Consider the following 19,160-nt stretch of genomic DNA (forward strand, 5'->3'; position numbering starts at 1 on the left):
TCTCAGAGGCTGTTGGTGGTTTCAGTAAAGTTGAGGTAAAGTGTGCAGATGTTGTGAAGGTGTGGAGGCGCGCGAGCGACACTGAGCAGCTAAACGTTTCTGTCCACTGAAAACATCAGAATGGAAACCAGTAACTCTTACTTACTGGAACACCAGTCACCCCGTGTGTGTGTGTGTGTGTGTGTGTGTGTGTGTGTGAGGTAAATCTGTAAAAAATGATCAAAAAACACGCCGAAATAAGGACTTAGTCTATATTCTGGAAAGTTCGATTAACGTTGAAATAACGTTTCCACACAGATCTCACTTATGATCGCGAAAGTCTGCAGTGTTGAAGTAACGAGCTCTCAAATTGTACTATTTTAAGAAGTGAGTCATCATCTGAGAACATCTGATAGATGTTTCTCAAAAGTCAAACATTTTGAGAAACGTTAAGACAGAAGTCTAAGATATTACGTCATTATTTAGAGAAATGAAGTCACTATGTTGAGAAGCATCTAAATTGTGAGAGATGTTACATCAAGAATGTAAGAGAATAAGTTATTGTTTAGAGATATTAAGTCATTACTTAAAAAAAGCAGACATTGCGAAAGATATTAGGACAGGAATATAAGATATAAAGTCATTAGGGCAAGAATGCAATATATTAAGGCATTATCTAGAGATATTAAGTCACTATTTAGAGATATTAAGTCATTATTTTGAGAAAATGCTACAAAATGAGAAATATTATGGCAAGAATGCAAGATATCAAGGCATTAAGTTATTATTTAGAGATAGTAAGTCATTGCTTTAAAAAGCCCACATTTTGAGAGATATTAGAACAGGAATATAAGATATGAAGTCATTATTCAGAGATATTAAGTCACTATTCTGAGAAACAGGCTACAAAATGGGAAATATTAGGGCAAGAATGTAAGATATTATTTAGAGATATTTTTTAACGATATTATTTAGAGATATTATTTAGAGATATGAAGTCATTACTTAACAAATCCCACATTTTGAGAGATATTAGGGCAAGCATATAACGTATTAAGTCATTATTTTATGATATTAAGTCACTATTTCGAGATATGAAGTCATTATTCAGAGGTACTAAGTCATTACTTTACAAAGCCCACATTTTTCGAGATATTAGGACAGGAATATAAGATATGAAGTCATTATCAAGAGATATTAAGTCATCATTTTGAGAAAAGGCTACAAAATGAGAACCATTTGGGCAAGAATGTAAGATATTAAGTAATTATTTAGAGATATTAAGTCATTAATTTATAAAGCCCACATATTGAGAGATATTAGGGCAAGAATGCAAGATATTAAGGCATTATTAGGAGATATTAAGTCACTATTTCGAGATATGTCATGAAATATCATCATTTAGAGATAGGTCTACATTGGCAGGAATCTAAGATATATCATTATATAATATTAATATTAAGACACTATTAAGACACTATTTTGAGATAAGGCTAAATTATCAGGGATATTAAGTCAGTATGTCCAAATGTTTGTGGAAACCTCTTCTAATGAATGCATTCAGCTACTTGAAGTTGCACCCATTGCTGACACAGATGTGCAAGTGCACACACACCTTGTCTAGTCTCTGTAGAGAAGTATTGGCAACAAAATAGGACTCTGGAGCAGATAAACATGAACCTAATGCCAGCTGTGGGCTAGAGGGATCTAAAGCCCTCCAGCATTGAGCTGTGGAGCAGTGGAACTGTGTTCTCTGGAATGATGGTTGGAGCTCCATCCAATACTTTTGGGATAAGTTGGGAATGAGGTGGGGTGGTAATCATCCAACATCCTGACTTTACTGATCCTCTTGTCACTGAATGCAATCAAATCCTCACAGCAGCGCTCCAAAAACTAGTAGAAAGCCTTGCCTGGACAGTAGAGACAGTTACTCCAACAAAGCAGAACAAGCTCTATTTTAATACCCTTGATTTCGGAGGCATCCCAATACTTTTGTCCATTCAGTGCAAGCCGTTACTTGGAGAAAAGTCTGAATTCTGTGCTGTTTAGTCAAGAAACAGGGAAGGAGAACGAAACCCGGCCCATTCATTTATCCAGCTCTGCTCCACCCAGGTGCGCACCTTTGCAAATGCGTCAGTGTGACTGAAAGTCATCATGCCTGCATGCCTCTTTGTGTGCTTTGTCTGCTGTACGTAGAGTTGAAAACAGTGCGGTACAGTTGGGTCACTGAGATGCAGATGCTCACTCTGAAGTGTGTGTGTGTGTGTGTGTGTGTGAAAACCTTTTAGGAAACACTGCTGTGCATGGAGCAGGCCTGTAAACAGTGCCGAGATCGTGCACATGCTGCTCAAACCCTGTGCAGCCGGTTACTACAGGCTCCTGCATGCATTCGGCCCACGAGCTGCACTTAATCGAGTTAAACCGTCTCAGCTGCTGCAGTCTGAGTACAGAGAGCTTCCACATGGGCTGTTGTTTCCACTTGTAGGGTACCGTGTCCGGAGGAAGATCATTTTCCTTCCAAAAAAAGCAATCTAAAGAAGTGTGCACTCTCCCTGCCCGTAGGCCAGTCGGTACAGGGAGGAAATCTGGTTATAATAGTTCACTTCTACTCATCAAAAATGTTTTAAAGCACAGGGGCCCACTCGGTGGGACAAACCACCCCCAAGGCAAATCATAATTCATAATTCTACCAAAATAACAGTTTGACGTGATTAGATGTGTGTACACATTCCCATAGACCAATGCATAATGAGTGGGAGTGGTTGCATTTTTTGGTTATTCTGTTAAAGCCTGTATTTGAGAAAAAGGGAGCCACTCTTTGGGCCTTTAAGGGACAAAACTCCACCCTTTGTTATGGTCATATATTCCATCCAAATGAACTTTTAGTTTTAAGGGCAATTATTTTAGTTATCCAGGCAGGTTAAAGTTGCGTAGTTCAGGTTGACCTTATGACTGTTATTATTACATTGCCTTTTTATATTGAGCATAATTAGTAATTCTGTATCTTCTAGCAAAATGCAATGAACTAGGCTATGTTCTAGGCTATGATATCATGCACCGTTGGTTAATAAAGCTGTACTGTGACCCCAAATTTGAACATTCTTCTTCTAAGCTGAACATCATTTGTTACTTTACCCTTATAAATCATGTATAAGCTACATTGAAAATGAATGCCCCCCTTTAACTCAGTACTGCTGGACGTGCTGAGTTTGATTGAAATGCAGACCAAGAAAAGCTGGATGAATCAGTCCACTAGATGTGCCTGGAAACAGCTGAAAACACTCCTAAGACCATTTACACACCATTTACGTCTGTTCTTTGAGCCTCGGTTAGGTGGAAGACCGTCTGTGCTATGGTGTTTGGCCTGCCAGCTAACTTATCTAAGCCTCGATAGCCAGCTACGAGTCCAAACACGGCAAGCAATGTTAGCTCAGCAACTAGTCAGCAGCAGCTCTGTGGATCGGAAGCCGAGCTAGCTAGGCAAAGACTAGCTTGGCGAGTGGGCTACAGATTCAAAAAAAAGTTAATGACGCCTAGAGGATTCCAGAGGGTGCGCTACTAAAACACAGTGCATAGAAATAGGGGGAGGGTGGAAGGGGGAGACGTGGGGCCCAACCAGTGAGCTATTCTCTCTGGGACGGCAACGGATGGCTGTGGCATCACTAGCCAACTGACTCATCTCCTGATGACGGAGTCAACAATCAGACAGTTGGTCTTTCCAGATGCCAGTTTTTCAAGTTGGTCTGAGACTTTTGGACCCCACTGTAGATTTACACTGTCTAGGTGATTTAACACAGGCTACTAACTGGTGAATTCAGCAATGCTACAATAGAAAATGACAGCAGTGTTGGCTTTTGAGATATCGTAATGCTCTGTTGTTGTGTTGTTGACAGATATATTGCTAATCAAAGCAGCTTCACTTCTATCAACGTTAGAGACCTGACCTTCTACCGCAACCTCAGGAATCTGTAAGTACCTTGCAACAGTAGTAGATCTCTGAGGATACACAGAACAGGAGCTCATGTCTGTGTTCCTTTTTCCTCCAACAGGACAGTGACCAACACGAGACTTACATATGTGTCGCGGGACGCCTTTCAGAACAATCTCAAGCTGCAGTATCTGTGAGTGCCTTGCTATACCTTCAGTTTGGACCCTCTATTTTTCCTTGTTACAGCAAATGATGCAGTAGATGTAGAACAACACATTATTGGAGGCGTAATTTAAAGAACGTAGACCGGAATAAATAAAAAAAAGCCATAATTGCAGCTGTTGGATAGATGCCTACTAGCCTGCTTCAGTGGTGCCACAGTAGACTATAGATCAGGATTATCTGGTTCAAAGACAAGGAGAACTCCCTTCTGATGATGTATCTTGAAGGTGTATCTACAAGTGCTTTGGAGTAGAGTTTTGGAGGCGGACTGTTTGCAATAGATTGGTTTCTTGGTTGGTTTGGTTTATTAGCCTGTAGGTCAGTGGTTATACTAGCAGGCTAGCAGGACTGGTTGAGCGTAGCAGGGATTCATTGACATATTTTGGCAATGCATGCTGGGAATTGGAGAGAGAACATGATAATATTATATTTATGTTTATTATATTATTATATTCAGATAATTTCATTTAAAATCTTGTGTTTTTCACAACAAGAAATCAAGAAACATAGCTAATAGGTAAAAAATAAAAAGAATGAACAGTGGTTATTTACTGTCATTATCTTTAAAAAAAGACAACAATCCTACACAGTTAAAGTGCAATGCATAAAAAAGTAAGTGAACCTTTTGGAATGAAAGGAGATTTCTACACTGATTACTAATCAAAATGTGGTCTGGTCATTATCTAAGTCACAATTATAGACAAACACAATCTGACAAAACTAATAACACACAAACAATTGTCCTGTTTATGTCTTTTATTGAGCACATTGAATAGACATCCACAGTGCAGGCTAGAAAAAGTAAGTGAACCTTCATGTTAATGATTTCTCCAAGAGCTAATTGGCAAATTGATATCAATAAACGAGATGACATTGAATGTCTGTTTTTCACAGTTATGTTCTTCTTAAGAAAGACTGCTTAGTGCGATGTATGCCTTGATACAGCCAGATGTGTTATAGAGACTGTAATAGAAATTATTAAATTTAGGATTTACTTACGTTTTCATGCCTGCACTGTGGATGTTTACTCAATATGCTCAATACAAGACATGTACAGCACCTCTGTTTGTGTGTTATTAGTTATTAGGTATTAGATTGTGTTTGTCTATAATTGTGACAAATAGATAGATAAAGATTTCATCAGAAATCTGTGTAATTCCAACAGGTTCACATACGTTTTTCTTGCAGTTCTGTGTCATTAACCTAGTAACAGTTCTGTCTCTAGCCATGTGTTGCAGAATAAGAGGTATAAATGGCTTGGATTTTGCAGTAGAGGTCTAGACGAGCTTGATTTGTGTGCCGAAGTAGAGTACTTTGCAAAGTTGTGTTGATAACAATGGCTAACTTTCATGTACAGGAATCTGAAAGACAACAATCTGTCGTTCTTGTCCTGGAAGGTATTTCGCCACCTGAACATTTCCTACCTGTAAGTAAAATCTCTGTCTTTAAAGCCATGTTTCATGTAAATTTCACAGTACAGTGCATACAGGTGCTTAGGTTAGTTGTTGTTGTTATATTGGACTTTGTCCTGGACAGGGATTAGGCCTAGCTCTGGCCTACATTTCCCTTTAAATGGGAAATTTGGAAAACTAAACTCGGTATGTCCCAAAGGGCCAGTTTCCCAGAGTGGGATTTATCACAAGCCTTGTCTAATTAGGCAGCCGCACACTCAGCTTAAAGTCACTATGCATCAACAAGAGGAGTTTAAAGTTCCCCACCATTGAGCTGTGGAGCAGCTGAATGCTGTACTATGGCAGTATGAGAAATAAAAACACCCAACATCAGAATCTGATCTCGAGAATGCTCTTGTGCCTGTATGCAGTCAGCTCCTCACAGCAGTGTTCCAACAACGAGTATAAGGCCTTCTAGGAACTAACTGTCAATTGGAACATTTTGGATAAGCAGGTGTCCAGATACTTTTGCACGTACAGATGCCTCGCTGTGCTGAGATAATGTGTGTGTGTGTGTGTGTTTCAGGACGCTTTTGGGTAACCCTCTGCAGTGCTCCTGTGAGAACATGTGGATGAAGCAGTGGAGAGGAGAGGAGACCGAGGCTGAGCTGCTGTGTGTGGAGGAAGGAGGGAAGAGGAGGACCCTCTCCGGTCTCAATCTGTCCCGCTGTGGTACGCTTCCACTTAGTTAAGAGAATTTCCAGGTTTTAGTTGAGCTGTGGAGTTACAGAAGGTGGAGATGCTTGCTAATACCTGACCCAAAGCTGGCTAGCATCTGTTAGTATGATCTCATTTGAATGAAGCATGAAATAGCTGGCACCCACTTTCATTCATTCAGTTATTAGGTTGCATTTTTGAGTGGAATATTACTTTTAACAAGACAACACGACAGACAGACAGACAGACCACCAAGTGTTCATTTCTCTTCCTAAAGGCTAGCTGGGCCTCATCCAGCTGCAATCCTCTCACTGTGGCCAAAAACTGGGATATGTTATTGATCCAAAACTCTGCCACTGGCCCTGCCTATTTAGGAATTTTCAAAGCCCAGAGGTGAAGAGTGAGGAGTTCATAGGGAGAGAGAGAGAGAGAGTGAGTGAGAGGGGATCCCCAGAATACATAGACAAAGCAACATTTAGCGATGACGCTCTCCTACGGGCATCTGCTGGCTTGTGGCCAGATGCTCTCAGTTTTCCACTTTTCACAATCTGGGAAGAAAAATGACCAACGGCTGCCCCATTTTTTTCACTGTGGTTCGCAGCTTGGCTAAAGTGCTTTTAACACTGTGATTTATGTGATTTACAGCACATAACCAGGCGATACATATCCCGATACAGAAGTGACGGTTCAATAATTTGAGATATATTGTAATGCAGGAAGCAAGCTGATATACAGCATTTTTTTTATTTTAGGAAATTTGACATAATATAAAAAACACCACCATCATGCATACAATCTGAGTAAGATAAATGTTATGCAGTCAGAACAGTAGGACCTGAAGCAACCCAACCCAGTAACACCCAACCAACCACATGGGGTACTACAGCAACCACTTAGCAAAATCTGAGCAACCACCTGAAACACCATAGCAACCACCTGTGCTACCATAGGCAGTGGTGGCTCAGCGGTTAGAGCGCCGGGATATCGATAACAGGGTTGTGGGTTCGATTCCCGGGCTCGGCAAGCTGCCACTGTTGAGCAAGGCCCTTTACCCTCTCTGCTCCCCGGGCGCTGGAGTTGGCTGCCCACCGCTCTGGGTGTGTGTGTGTACTCACTGCCCCTAACACGTGTGTGTGTGTGAGTGTGTGTTCACTACCAGATGAGTTAAATGTGGAGGACACATTTCGCTGTACAGTCCACACTGTACAGTGACGAATACGTGCACCTTTATCCTTTAGCAACTGCCAAGCAACCACTTTAGCGCAACTCTTGCAACCACTAAGCAACTTCATGGCAACTGCCTGAAATACCATAGCAGTCATCCTTGTACACACTGTAACCACACTGTAATGCCCATCTAGCGTCCACGTAGCAACATCATATCAACCACCTAGGATATCTTTGCAACCACCTAGCAACCACTTATCAACACCATACCAACCACCTGGAATACCAAAGCGACCACATAGAAAATCCACAGCAACCACCTGGGATACCATAGTGACCACTTAGCATTACCATAGCAAACACTTAACAACACCATAGCAACCGCCTGAGGTACTATAATGACCATTTAGCAACACCATGGCAACCATATGGGATACCATATCAAAGGCACAAACTGGTCCTAATGCATCTCTGTGGTGAATTAGGTTTAATTCAGACCTTTCTGTCTACAGTCGTCCCCACTGTCACTCTCACCCCCCAAAATGTGACTTTTCTGGAGGGCTCAAATCTGACAGTAACCTGTAAAGCGTCAGGAATACCCACGCCTGATCTCAGATGGAACGACATCTCCCAGCTTACGTCCAAGCGTAAGGTAAACAAAGCACAAACATGAAGTGAGAGTAGAACTTGATTTTCTCCTCTGTATCTCAAAGATGAAAGCTTTAGGTTCTGTTTTACTGATGGGAATATTATTGCAGTAATATTAAATGCTAATAAAAAAATTCATAATATTTAAAGTCATTTTCATGATACACAATATAAATATAACACCAGTGGCACAGACTTCAAAACTGCAATCCAAATTCTGTGATGATTTTTAGTCATTTCATTTTTTTAGTGCACTCCACATGGCTAATTACAGTCTTTGTAATGAAATGTGTGGTTGCAATGTTATTTAAGCACTGAGGATATTCAGAATATGGTCAGAACTTCAACTTGACTTCACAAATCCTCACAGCAGTGCTCCAAAATCTAGTAGAAAGCCTTTCTTGGACAGTGGAGACAGTTACTCCAAAAAAAGCAGGACAAACTCTATAATATATATAATAACTTTATAATAAAACTCTTGATTTTAGACGAAACTGTGCATGAGTAGATGTCCCAATACTTTTGTCCATATAGTGTATTACTATGTATTTATCTATTGACAAAAAGCTTGATTTAATTATCCGGCATTACACAATTACATTTGTAGCATTTGTATGCTTTTCTGTCCAGAAAAATTGAATTTGCAGCCTGCCATATTAACACGCGCACACACACACACACACACATATATATATATATATATTTGTGTGTGAATATATACTTACATATCTATTCCTATGTCTATCTCAGATTGTGACCTCAGGACAGTCCTCTGTGCTCAGTATCTTCCATCTCTCTCCGCTGGACAACGAGTATAAAATCAGCTGTAGCGCTGAGAACACAGCAGGAGAGAATGAAGCCACTCTTCAGCTCGACGTACACTGTGAGTGGTTACCGTCCTCTCATTGTGTCCTCTCAGAGCAATGTGCATTAGCAAGCTGTAGAGATTGTTGGCGGTTAGCTTTTAGCCTTGCCCGTCCGGGTTTGTCTTACCGGTAAAAACATAAACCAGTGCTTTCCCTTCTAAATTGTGTATGACTACATTTGGGTTCACCAGAGATAGATCTCTTTAGCAGACACTGAAGAGAAGAGATGATGAAAGCTAGAGGATAGGCTAGTGGTAGCTTTTAGCCTAGTGCAACCTTTCTCTTTGCTCCTTGACCTTTGTTTCCTTGAGTTAAAGTTCCCTTTCTGCAAACACTGGCACAGGAAAAGCTGTGGTCTTAAGGTCTGGTTCACACAGCAACCCATATTCACATAACTAGCAGAGTCTGGGGGTGAAGAGCTGCTGTCCAGTATCAACAACACCATGTTCTCCTGAAGTAGTCGTGTTTTAAAGGCTTTCTCTTGTACAGTCTTAATAATACAGGTCTTTGAAATGGTTCTTTGAGTGATGCCATGTAAGAGGTACATTTGATTCCATTAAGAACTAAAGAAACTTACATCTCTATCACAGACATGGTTCTTTATGGAACCTAAGATGCATCTTCTATTGCAAGAGCCATTGGTGGCATCTCTATTTGTAAGAGTGAAATTGTTAGTTGCAGCCCAGTGTATGAAGCCTAATCATATCTCCTACTTGGCATTCCAGTGCATTCGGCAGCATATTAAATAACACACTCTGTTCCTGTTCCTCCTCCTATTCATGTTGGGGCTCACCACCAGTCCCCCCGACCATCAGCAAGCTAATGGACGGCATTTCAGACCACCACTGGTGCATCCCTTTCAGCGTTTCTGGCAACCCACAGCCGAAACTGAGCTGGTTGTTCCGCGGCGAGCCCGTGAAGGAGGGGAGGTTCATCAACACCCGTATCCACGACTACTCCGAGCATGAGTACCATGGCTGCCTGCAGCTGGACAGCCCTACACACATCAACAACGGCGAGTACACACTGCAGGCTGTGAACGATTACGGAACCGACAGCAAGTCCATATTTGCCCACTTCATGCACGACCCCTGGAGCGGTGAGTTCACATCTACATCTACAAGAAAGCTTACCTTGCAAACCATCTCTGAAACCCAGTTTAGTGTTGTTTGATCTGTTTGCAATGTACAGTGTTGTGCAAGAGTCACAGGCCTCCCTTTATTTTTTTCATTATTAATCAAACAAGCCATTAAGAAGGTCAAGGAACGTCAAAGGAACATGTGTGGGGGGAAAAAACACTACAAACCCAAAAACTCCACCCAAACAGCCCCATCAGATAAACAGTACCTTGATCTTGGTATAAGAGAAGAAAATCAAGCTTCACTCTCACTTCAGATCTGAAAACATTCACAGGTGTTTCTCCCCATCCTTTATCCTCACTGTGAGGAGAAGGCTTCACCCACTTACCCACTTAGTTAAGAGCCGTTTACAGGGATGCAATTGGTGACAAGTCTAAAGCCCTGTTCGGACAGGATTAGTTTTACATGAGGAGGTGGAGTAATATAATGTTACTATAGTACATCGGTGAAATTCGATGTCCGATTCACATGGGTTGCGAAATCTCAGCATAAATGACTGAGACGGGAGTGGCTTCCCGATTTACGCACTGCCCCCACCTCCAAAAAAGTGACGATAACCAACCTTATAACCCACTTGTAGTAATAATGAAATTTTAGCAGCTACACTTTTATAACACATATGTAGGCTATAGGCTACGCTACAGAATGACATGCCAACCTAAAGCTGCCAGCAGCGTCACAGTTTGCCACAGACTTGAACGACTCAATGTATATGTAGCCCAATGTTATATTTTATTTAATTCAGGGAGGACTAAAATCGCTGAGAAATTCTAGTAGTAATTAAATTAGCCCACCTTCCCATGAGTCCATAATCCTCTCTGAATAGGGCTTTAGTCATGTTAGCAACATCAGCCTTGTATCTCCCATTTTAAACTGCAGTAGTTCAGATTTTAAAACTGTCTTGGCCGATCAACTACATCTGGGGTCAGTGGGGTTTGATTTTTTGCCAAACCCATTTAAAAAGACACTCTGGTCAAACTGATAAAAGTTAACCAGCTTGTAAAGATGATTACTCACATCCTACCTACACTGGTGCCACGCTAGTCTCTAGGATGATTGTAAATACCTGGCTAAAAGTCATGCATGCTTAACTAACAGAGTTCCAGTGGAGAACACAATCCTATATATAAACAAAAATCTCCTTTCTTGTTTATTTGTTCCTTTTCATGCCTGTATCAAACAAACACAGGTTCAACAGCTACGGATCCGCTGTACTACGGTAAGTGATTGTTTTCAGAGACAGTAATATTATAAACATAGCCTATTTTAAGTAGACAGAGTACTGTAGAGGCATCAGTATTAACTTCCTCTTCTGTTTTTTCTTTTGGATTACTGCCCTCATTCAAGACCCTACCACAGGTATGCATTAAATCTCACACCTACACACATGCACACACTCTCACAGTCTTCTCTTGCTCTCTCTCTCTCTCTCTCTCTCTTTTCCTAAACACTCACACATTCTTTGTTTTTCAGATGACACACCTGTTGTACCACCTGAGGATCGAGTTGCTGTGAGTGAGACGTTTCAGATTGTCTGTGTGTGTGTGTGTGTGTGTATGTGTTTTTGAGAGAGTTCGAGTGTGTATTCTTTTGTTCTCAAGGACACTTTTGTCCAAACACTCTTAGAAACAAAGGTGCTTCAAATGGTTCTTGGAGCCACCTTAGGTTCCTTTTAGAAGCAAGTGTGTGGTAGAGATGATGTGAGTGCGAAGAACCTTTAAATTAGTAAAGAACTTTTACCTTTAGACCTTTAAAATGTTCCTCACACTCGCACATCTCTATTACAGACATGCTTCTTCATGCAACCGAAAGCAGAATGTCATAAGCCAGTTCATGAATTTGCCCTCTCATTTGCCTCGTTCAAAAAGCAACCTGGCTGAAACCCTCCTTATAATGTCAGTGTTAGTGGGTGGGGCTAAAACTGCTGTAGGCTGAATAGGTGGATGTATAAAAAGGCATTGATTTAGGTGATATCACAAAGACTCAGGGAACCCAAAACAAGCTGTTTTTGCTACTTTGCTTCCATGTTACCACGGTATCGACTGGATGGTTACCTGTGCCTTTTGTAACATTGTTTACATACTACATCAAACGTTTGTTCATTTATTAAAGGGATCATAGAATGTGTTTATTCAGTATTATAAGTTGTTACTTGATGTTTAAATAGTTAGTACAGCACCAGTCAAACGTCTGGACACACCTGGTTAAACGTGTGCTGATCATCATGCTAGAGAGACCATATTTTTGTTTTCACAAAAGGGGACACTGGGGACGCAAGGGTATCCACTGTATTTAGTTTGTCGTGGCTGGGGGGGGGGGGGGTCAATTAGGCCTAAATTGTAGGACCATGGCAAAGTGTATGTGTGAGGGTGGAAATACTTCTTAAAACATGTAGCTACAGTATGTTAATGTACATTAATACATTTATTCATTTAGCAAAACCAATAAATAGCCTTATTAGCCTATATGACCAAATCATATCCAGCCACAACATCCTAACTGCGGTGGATACCCGTGTGTCCCCAGTGTCCACAGTGTTTAAAAAAAAAAAAAAAAAAATTATGATCACCCTAGCATTTGGATTAAATGCTTTCAAGACAATGATCAGCACACATTCAACCAGGTGTGTCCAAACTTTTGACTGATCCTGTATGAGACTTTGATTTGAAAAACAAATGCTCAGATTCAGTTTAACAAGCCTGTTTACCACCCTGTTATTTTATCTGAATTTGAAACACACAGAGATTCGTTTGATTTTGAGCTCTGCTCTGATTGGCTGAATTATGTCACTGTTACACTGTGATTCTCGAAAACCCTTCGCTAGTTGGTTGGGTTTATGTCAATTTTGGGGGCATTAATATAACGAGGCAAGCCTGTTACATAACAGTTTTGGGGTTTTGGAATTGACCTGTTTCCGAGCTCTCGTTTTTCACTCTAGAGAACCTTTAAAAAAAACGAGGAATGTGCATTTTTCCGTGATGTGGACCCTTTTACAAACACTGCTCATTAAGCCCATCTTCATCAGAACAGTCAGTGTGTGTGTGTGTGAGTGAGTGGGAGTGTGGGAATGCCGCGTAAACACCCTCTGTCCCCCTCCGTAGATGTACGTGGTCGTGGGAATCGCCGCCGTCACATTCGTCGGCTTTGTGCTGATGCTGATCGTCCTGAAGTTTGGCCGCAATTCAAAGTTTGGAATTAAAGGTAAGCACCTCTCAGCCGGGCTCTCCTCTCTGCCAGACCCTTGTTAAGGGCCCCGGCTCTGCTGAGAGACATTGTGGTGGAAGCTGGAAGTGGGTAATGAAAGCCCCAGTAAAGCGTCAGTGAGGAGGGGGGGGGCTTGCAAAGGGAGGCTGTTTCTCATCTTGTTCTCTGTGCTTCACTAATCGCTTAACACTCGACCATTCTTCTTTAACCAGCCTGTCTCAGAGAGCTTTGTGTCTGGATTTAAAGCTTTTCTTCTGCTTGTTTGTTGGCTGTGTACTTTTACTGAGCTAACATTAATATTAACATTGGGAGACTTGAAGTGAAAGTGAAGTAAAAGAAAAGAAAAGCTCATTTTACCTCAGATGAAGTCGATCAGCCAAGACATGTTAAGTTTCTGGAGTTTGCTTCTTCTTTAGATTTGCACCAGAGCTATGAGGCTAAAGCGAATGTACTAAAGCTTATACCACACCAATTAGTATTGTGCAACAGTGGGCCTCAACAATCGCACCCTTTCCCTTAACCCAGGGTGAGCTGGTAAGCCTGAAAATACGCATTTAAGTACTCTATGAAAAGGGCTTTTTGTCGTACAATGTTCAAAACCATATAATCAAGAATATCAGGCTTTCTTTACAGTGCAGCACCAATCAGATTTATGTCTTAAACAGGAATTCCCAAAACAATGAGGCGGCCCACTCTTAAGACCCAAAACTAAGGAAATGCTAATGTTAGCCATGTTTTAGCACAACCATTTCTTCTCCACTAGCTCTAAATGAAATAATAAAAAAACAAAGACTACACAAATCAGTCAAGAAACGGTATTATCATCTTTTTCTGAGATTGTTTTGTGATTACTGTTGAAGGTGAGTTATCCAGAATGCTCATCGCCTCAGTTAGCTCATTTACTGTACATTACATTTACATTGAAGGCGTTTAGTAGACTCTCTCACCCAGAGCGACTTACTGCATCTCTGTTTACTCAGAAAACAGCCATAGCTAGTTTGTATCGACTAGGATCCAAATAATATCTCTAAGCTTAGATACTACTGAACACAAAAGTCAGTATGGAGACCACATTACTCTGCACTTCACTTCGGCTAAAAGAGGTGGGTCTTCAGTCTGAGTTTGGAGACAACTCAGAGCAAGCGACTCTGCCGTTTAGACACCCGGGGGAAGTTTGTTCCACCACTTTGGTGCCAAGTCAGAGAGTCCCAATATACCATGTTTACTTGAAAATACACCTCCATTGCTTGTTATCTACATAAGTTTAAAATTAAAGAAGCAAACCTTCAGAGACCAAAATCTGTCTATTATGATAGATTACAATTGGATTGATGGGAAAATGAAAACATTTCAGCTTTGATTTTTTTACTGAGCTTCCACTTTAATTTTAAGGGGCATTTTAGATTAGGTTAGGTTTAGCGGCTAACATGCAAATAACTGCTGCTTTTAGTCCTAGTTGCTGTTTGCTGGATCTGTTTCTCTCTGTAGCTGAGTGTAAAGGGTGAGCGCTGGGGGGGATGTTGGAGCGGTTAATGCTGGAGATGGTGGGGAGGTTCTCTGTAGCTGAGTGTAAAGGGTGAGCGCTGGGGGGATGTTGGAGCGGTTAATGCTGGAGATGGTGGGGAGGATCTCTGTAGCTGAGTGTAAAGGGTGAGCGCTGGGGGGATGTTGGAGCGGTTAATGCTGGAGATGGTGGGGAGGATCTCTGTAGCTGAGTGTAAAGGGTGAGCGCTGGGGGGATGTTGGAGCGGTTAATGCTGGAGATGGTGGGGAGGATCTCTGTAGCTGAGTGTAAAGGGTGAGCGCTGGGGGGATGTTGGAGCGGTTAATGCTGGAGATCTGATCTTAAGAGTTTTGTTGGTGATGGTTTGACAAAGACTTTTGGAAACGTGTGCAAACACCTTAGTGAGTGATTCAAGGGGATCTGGAAATCCATTCTTCCTGTGTGTGTGTGTGTGTGTGTGGAGGGGGTGCGTTTGTTTAAGTGTAAGTGTAAGTGGGGGGTTAGTTTATAAATGAGCGTCTGTGATTGTTTCTTGTGGTTTTTCTGTACGGAAGTGCCGGGTTCGATGTCCTGAGGGGCTCGTTTTCACACTGTGGTCTGGTTTCTACTCTGTGTGTGTTATGCGTTAGTGTGGGAGTATATGTGCGTGCGTGTGTCTGTGCGTGTGTGTTCATATTTTTCAACAAGGCTGGAATGCATGTGCCTTTAAATATATACACATATATGTGTGTGTGTGTGTGTGTTTACTTATTGTCTTCGACCTTTAGGCTGATGCTCTTTAGCTAAGCTTTTCTACATGCTGTGACTCAAACATATACACACACACACACACATTCTCTCACACACAGTGCAGAGAAAAGCAGGCTCTTCAGGCAAGAGAGTGGAAGTGAGGAAAGTGCAGGGGTGAAACCGTAGCTCTGGAGTTCAGGAAGTGTGGGTGTCTGCAGCTCTGACAGAGAGAGAGAGATATAGAGAAAGCGAAAAATACAGAGAGAGAGAGTCAGAGTCAGCAACCTTGTGCTTATCAATGATTCAGAGGCAGGTATCAGTTTTCTCAGTTTTTTTTTGGCCTAAAAATCAATGGAGCTTGTCAAGGTCAGAAGTATCTGCTCTGCACTGGCTCAGCACTCAGGCCACTGCGCTAAAACCACTTCCTCTTCTCTTCCCCCTTTTCTTCCTCTCTCCACTCAGATCCAGTGGCCGGGACTAATCTAGCCGAATAGTTCAGTACACAGTTGAATTTGCACAATTCTGCACAGTGTAATCAGTCAGTCAAGAGAAAGCAACAATGCAACGTCTTACTGTCATGTATTTCCTCTGTTTCTGTAACAAAGTAGTGTAAGGCGACTGGTCCATTTACAGTTATTGCAGTTACAGTGTATTAAGCATATCAGTACTCTCATTTATACCATTTGACACTGTTATGCAGAGCAGTGTACAGTTTAGTCCTGTTAGGCAGCGATGTCTCAAAATGCTGACTTAATCACTGGGGATTTTGACTTTGTAATTTGGAACAATGACTTACTATCAAAACCGTGGCTCATTATGTCGAAGTAATGACTATTACAAAAAGTTATTGATTTTCATGAAATGAAGTAATAATTTTTTTTAGAATAAAAAGAAAAATATTAAAATATTAAATTATTTATTCCAACATAGTCTATTTAAAAAATGCCTTATTAATATACATGTTTGAGACAATTAGGCTGTGTCCCAATTGCGTTCTACGCACTAACACTATAAGGTATATACTATACACTTATCTAAATAATTAGAGTTAGCATTGCAGATTAGCACACAAAATAATAACATACAGCTTTTTACTAACAGGAAGTGATGAAGTGTTGCTATGCCAACATACATCACTGCAAGTTCTGCTGCACTTGCATCGGTATCTGCCCTTTTTCCAGGTGTTTTTTCATTTTGCATTGTATTCTGGGATCATGGTGACCACACTCTAAAATCAACCAGTTTTAAGGATGCTTTGTGGAGATATGAGTATACTAAAGTCTGATGCTTTTATTTATATTGTGTACTACATACTTTAAAAAAAAAACAAACTTAGTTTTACTCATTAGTACACTGTTAGGACACACAGTATTACAGTAGTACACAAGTTACTTATTTACACACAGTATTACATTACGGAGTCAAACCATACTAAGTATAATTATCAGAAGACAAGACTTACTATTTGAAGTTAGCAACTATTTGCTATTATTATCATTATTTTTACCACCTAAACCATCATCTTTACTGTCATTATTCTCACCAGCATGATTATAATAATTTTATTATATGAACAGTCTTCTGCAGTGGTACGGTGACCTTTTTGTCAGTTATTCATAAGAAGTTTAGATCAGAGGAGGATGGGTCTCTCATTTGTTAGTCTTGGTTCCTCCCAAGGTTTCTTCCTCCAGCTCCAGAGGGTGTTTTTTCTTCCCACTGTCCCCTTATATGAGTTGCTCACCGGGGTAGTTTTTATGTGTATCTTTTGTTGATTTATTGATCTCTTGTCCCATTACTGCTGTAAATTATCGATGTAAAACTGCTTTTGTCAGATGTAAAAGACGCTATATAAATAAATTAGATTCGATTAGATTTCATTTGGATTCGGAGATAATAACATTTAGAGAACTCTAAGTACTACTCTAAATAGAATAAAAAAAAAACCTAACCATAGTCAGACCTGGTTAGGAAATTAATTTTAAGCCATTTTAAGATAGAAAGTGAACTTAAAAAATATATTTAAAAACTCAGTACTTCATAATACTGAGTCAGTCCTTCTGGGACAATTAATTAAAAATGTTCAGAAATTAAGTCTTGATTTTACGATACTAGGTTACCATTTTAAAACATTAAAACATGTAAAAATTTTTAAATAAAATTGAAATAACTACAAAATCTGTTCTGAAAATGCATTACTATGCCAGAATATGCTATGCCAGAAGAGTATTTTTTTAAATACTGAGTTAACATTTAAAGATTATTTCAAAATACTTAGACAAACCTTGTGAGACAATATTGTATTATTTATTTATTAATTATGTTCAGTTCAAATTTTTGACATTTAGTGAGACTAGTTTAACATATTCAGACACAAAGTCAAAATTACAACCTACTGTTTACAGAAACAGGATATTTGTTCCCTCTACCTGGCAGGAAGGTGCTTCCATACAGTCATGGTCAGTAAAGTTACTGGTCAGTTGTAATAGATTGTAATACACCATGACAATGCCCAAGACATATGGTGTCAAAGGTTTTCTCAGTCAGAGGTTTTGCACTGAAACTGCAAGCTAATGTAGCTGTACTTTATGGACTATACAATTGTACCAAAGTATGTTACATAGCCAAAACCAACTGCAGTGACCACTCAAAGTGGCACAGCTTCATTGTGGTTTTAGAGATGTTCCAAATAAGTTATCTGAGAGACTGAGAACCGGATTCCTCAAACAAACACATCCCCACATTTAAGAGGCTCTTGAGGTTTAAATGATTTAGTCGAAAAAGCACCCAATCGTGTGTAACTGGCGTCAGACACTGTTATAAATGATGGCTACAAGCACCACTGATCTGTATGACACTGACCACTGCAGTGAGACCTGTTGTTCTTATCACAGTGCCATAAGGGTAGAATTAAGCCGCACCGCAGGCCTCCCACGCTGAGCGCTTCAGAGGTCACTGATGGTAACTGGTGTGTAACGAAGAGCGTTTTACACTTGCTGATGCTCGCTGGGGTATCGCATGTGAAAGTGCCAGAGTTCATGTGCGCCTGGAGGCTCTGAAATATCATCATTCGCATCGTTAGCAGTGGGAAAATCAGACGAGCAGAGCTGGCTGTTTTTAAAATACTTTAACATCATCTCGACCTTGAAGACTCTGCTTTTCAGATCAGTATATTTTTCCAGGTTCTCACAATTGCTCTTTGTTCAGTGTGTTCGGTATTACCCACCAAGACCCCCATATTCATATACACTAGCACAGATAAGCGTTAATGTTCATGTAATTTTTGTGCTACGTATTACATTACGCCTGGCAATATATTTATAATGCTCCAACAGTGTAGCTTATACATATGATCTAGCATAAATATCATAAACTTCATCATAAATATCAAAAAGGGTATTTTTAAATGCTTATTTAATATTTCTAAGATATTAACAGTTTGATATTAAGATATTAATTCATTTTGAATTGATACTGAATACATATTGAATTTCCACTAAATTAATGTTATATGTTTATAATAACTCATATAAGCAATTCATACTAAATACATACATACTCAACTCATACTAAGTTCACTTAATTCTGACCATGAATTCATACTGATTAGGTTCTGAACTAATTCATACTGATTACATACAGAAGTCATACTGAATGTATTTTATACAG

At 40.3% G+C, this 19,160-nt stretch overlaps 1 protein-coding gene across 2 annotated transcripts in view; it reads left to right on the plus strand.

Moving 5' to 3' along the window:
- The window catches only part of ntrk2a (neurotrophic tyrosine kinase, receptor, type 2a), a 61,575-nt gene that overhangs the window by 785 nt on the left and 41,630 nt on the right, over positions 1–19,160 (plus strand). Inside the window, exons 2-12 of one of the 2 annotated variants that reach the window (XM_072682359.1) lie at positions 3,873–3,947; positions 4,029–4,100; positions 5,487–5,555; positions 6,107–6,252; positions 7,917–8,056; positions 8,803–8,935; positions 9,718–10,017; positions 11,247–11,276; positions 11,405–11,416; positions 11,531–11,568; positions 13,159–13,258. In XM_072682359.1, the coding sequence (XP_072538460.1) occupies positions 3,873–3,947; positions 4,029–4,100; positions 5,487–5,555; positions 6,107–6,252; positions 7,917–8,056; positions 8,803–8,935; positions 9,718–10,017; positions 11,247–11,276; positions 11,405–11,416; positions 11,531–11,568; positions 13,159–13,258 (1,115 nt within the window). The remainder of the gene's footprint in view (positions 1–3,872; positions 3,948–4,028; positions 4,101–5,486; positions 5,556–6,106; positions 6,253–7,916; positions 8,057–8,802; positions 8,936–9,717; positions 10,018–11,246; positions 11,277–11,404; positions 11,417–11,530; positions 11,569–13,158; positions 13,259–19,160) is intronic. The other variant, XM_072682360.1, reaches the window with a different exon arrangement.

Source organism: Salminus brasiliensis, chromosome 6 (genome assembly GCF_030463535.1).
Source record: "Salminus brasiliensis chromosome 6, fSalBra1.hap2, whole genome shotgun sequence".
NCBI classification, from domain to species: domain Eukaryota; kingdom Metazoa; phylum Chordata; class Actinopteri; order Characiformes; family Bryconidae; genus Salminus; species Salminus brasiliensis.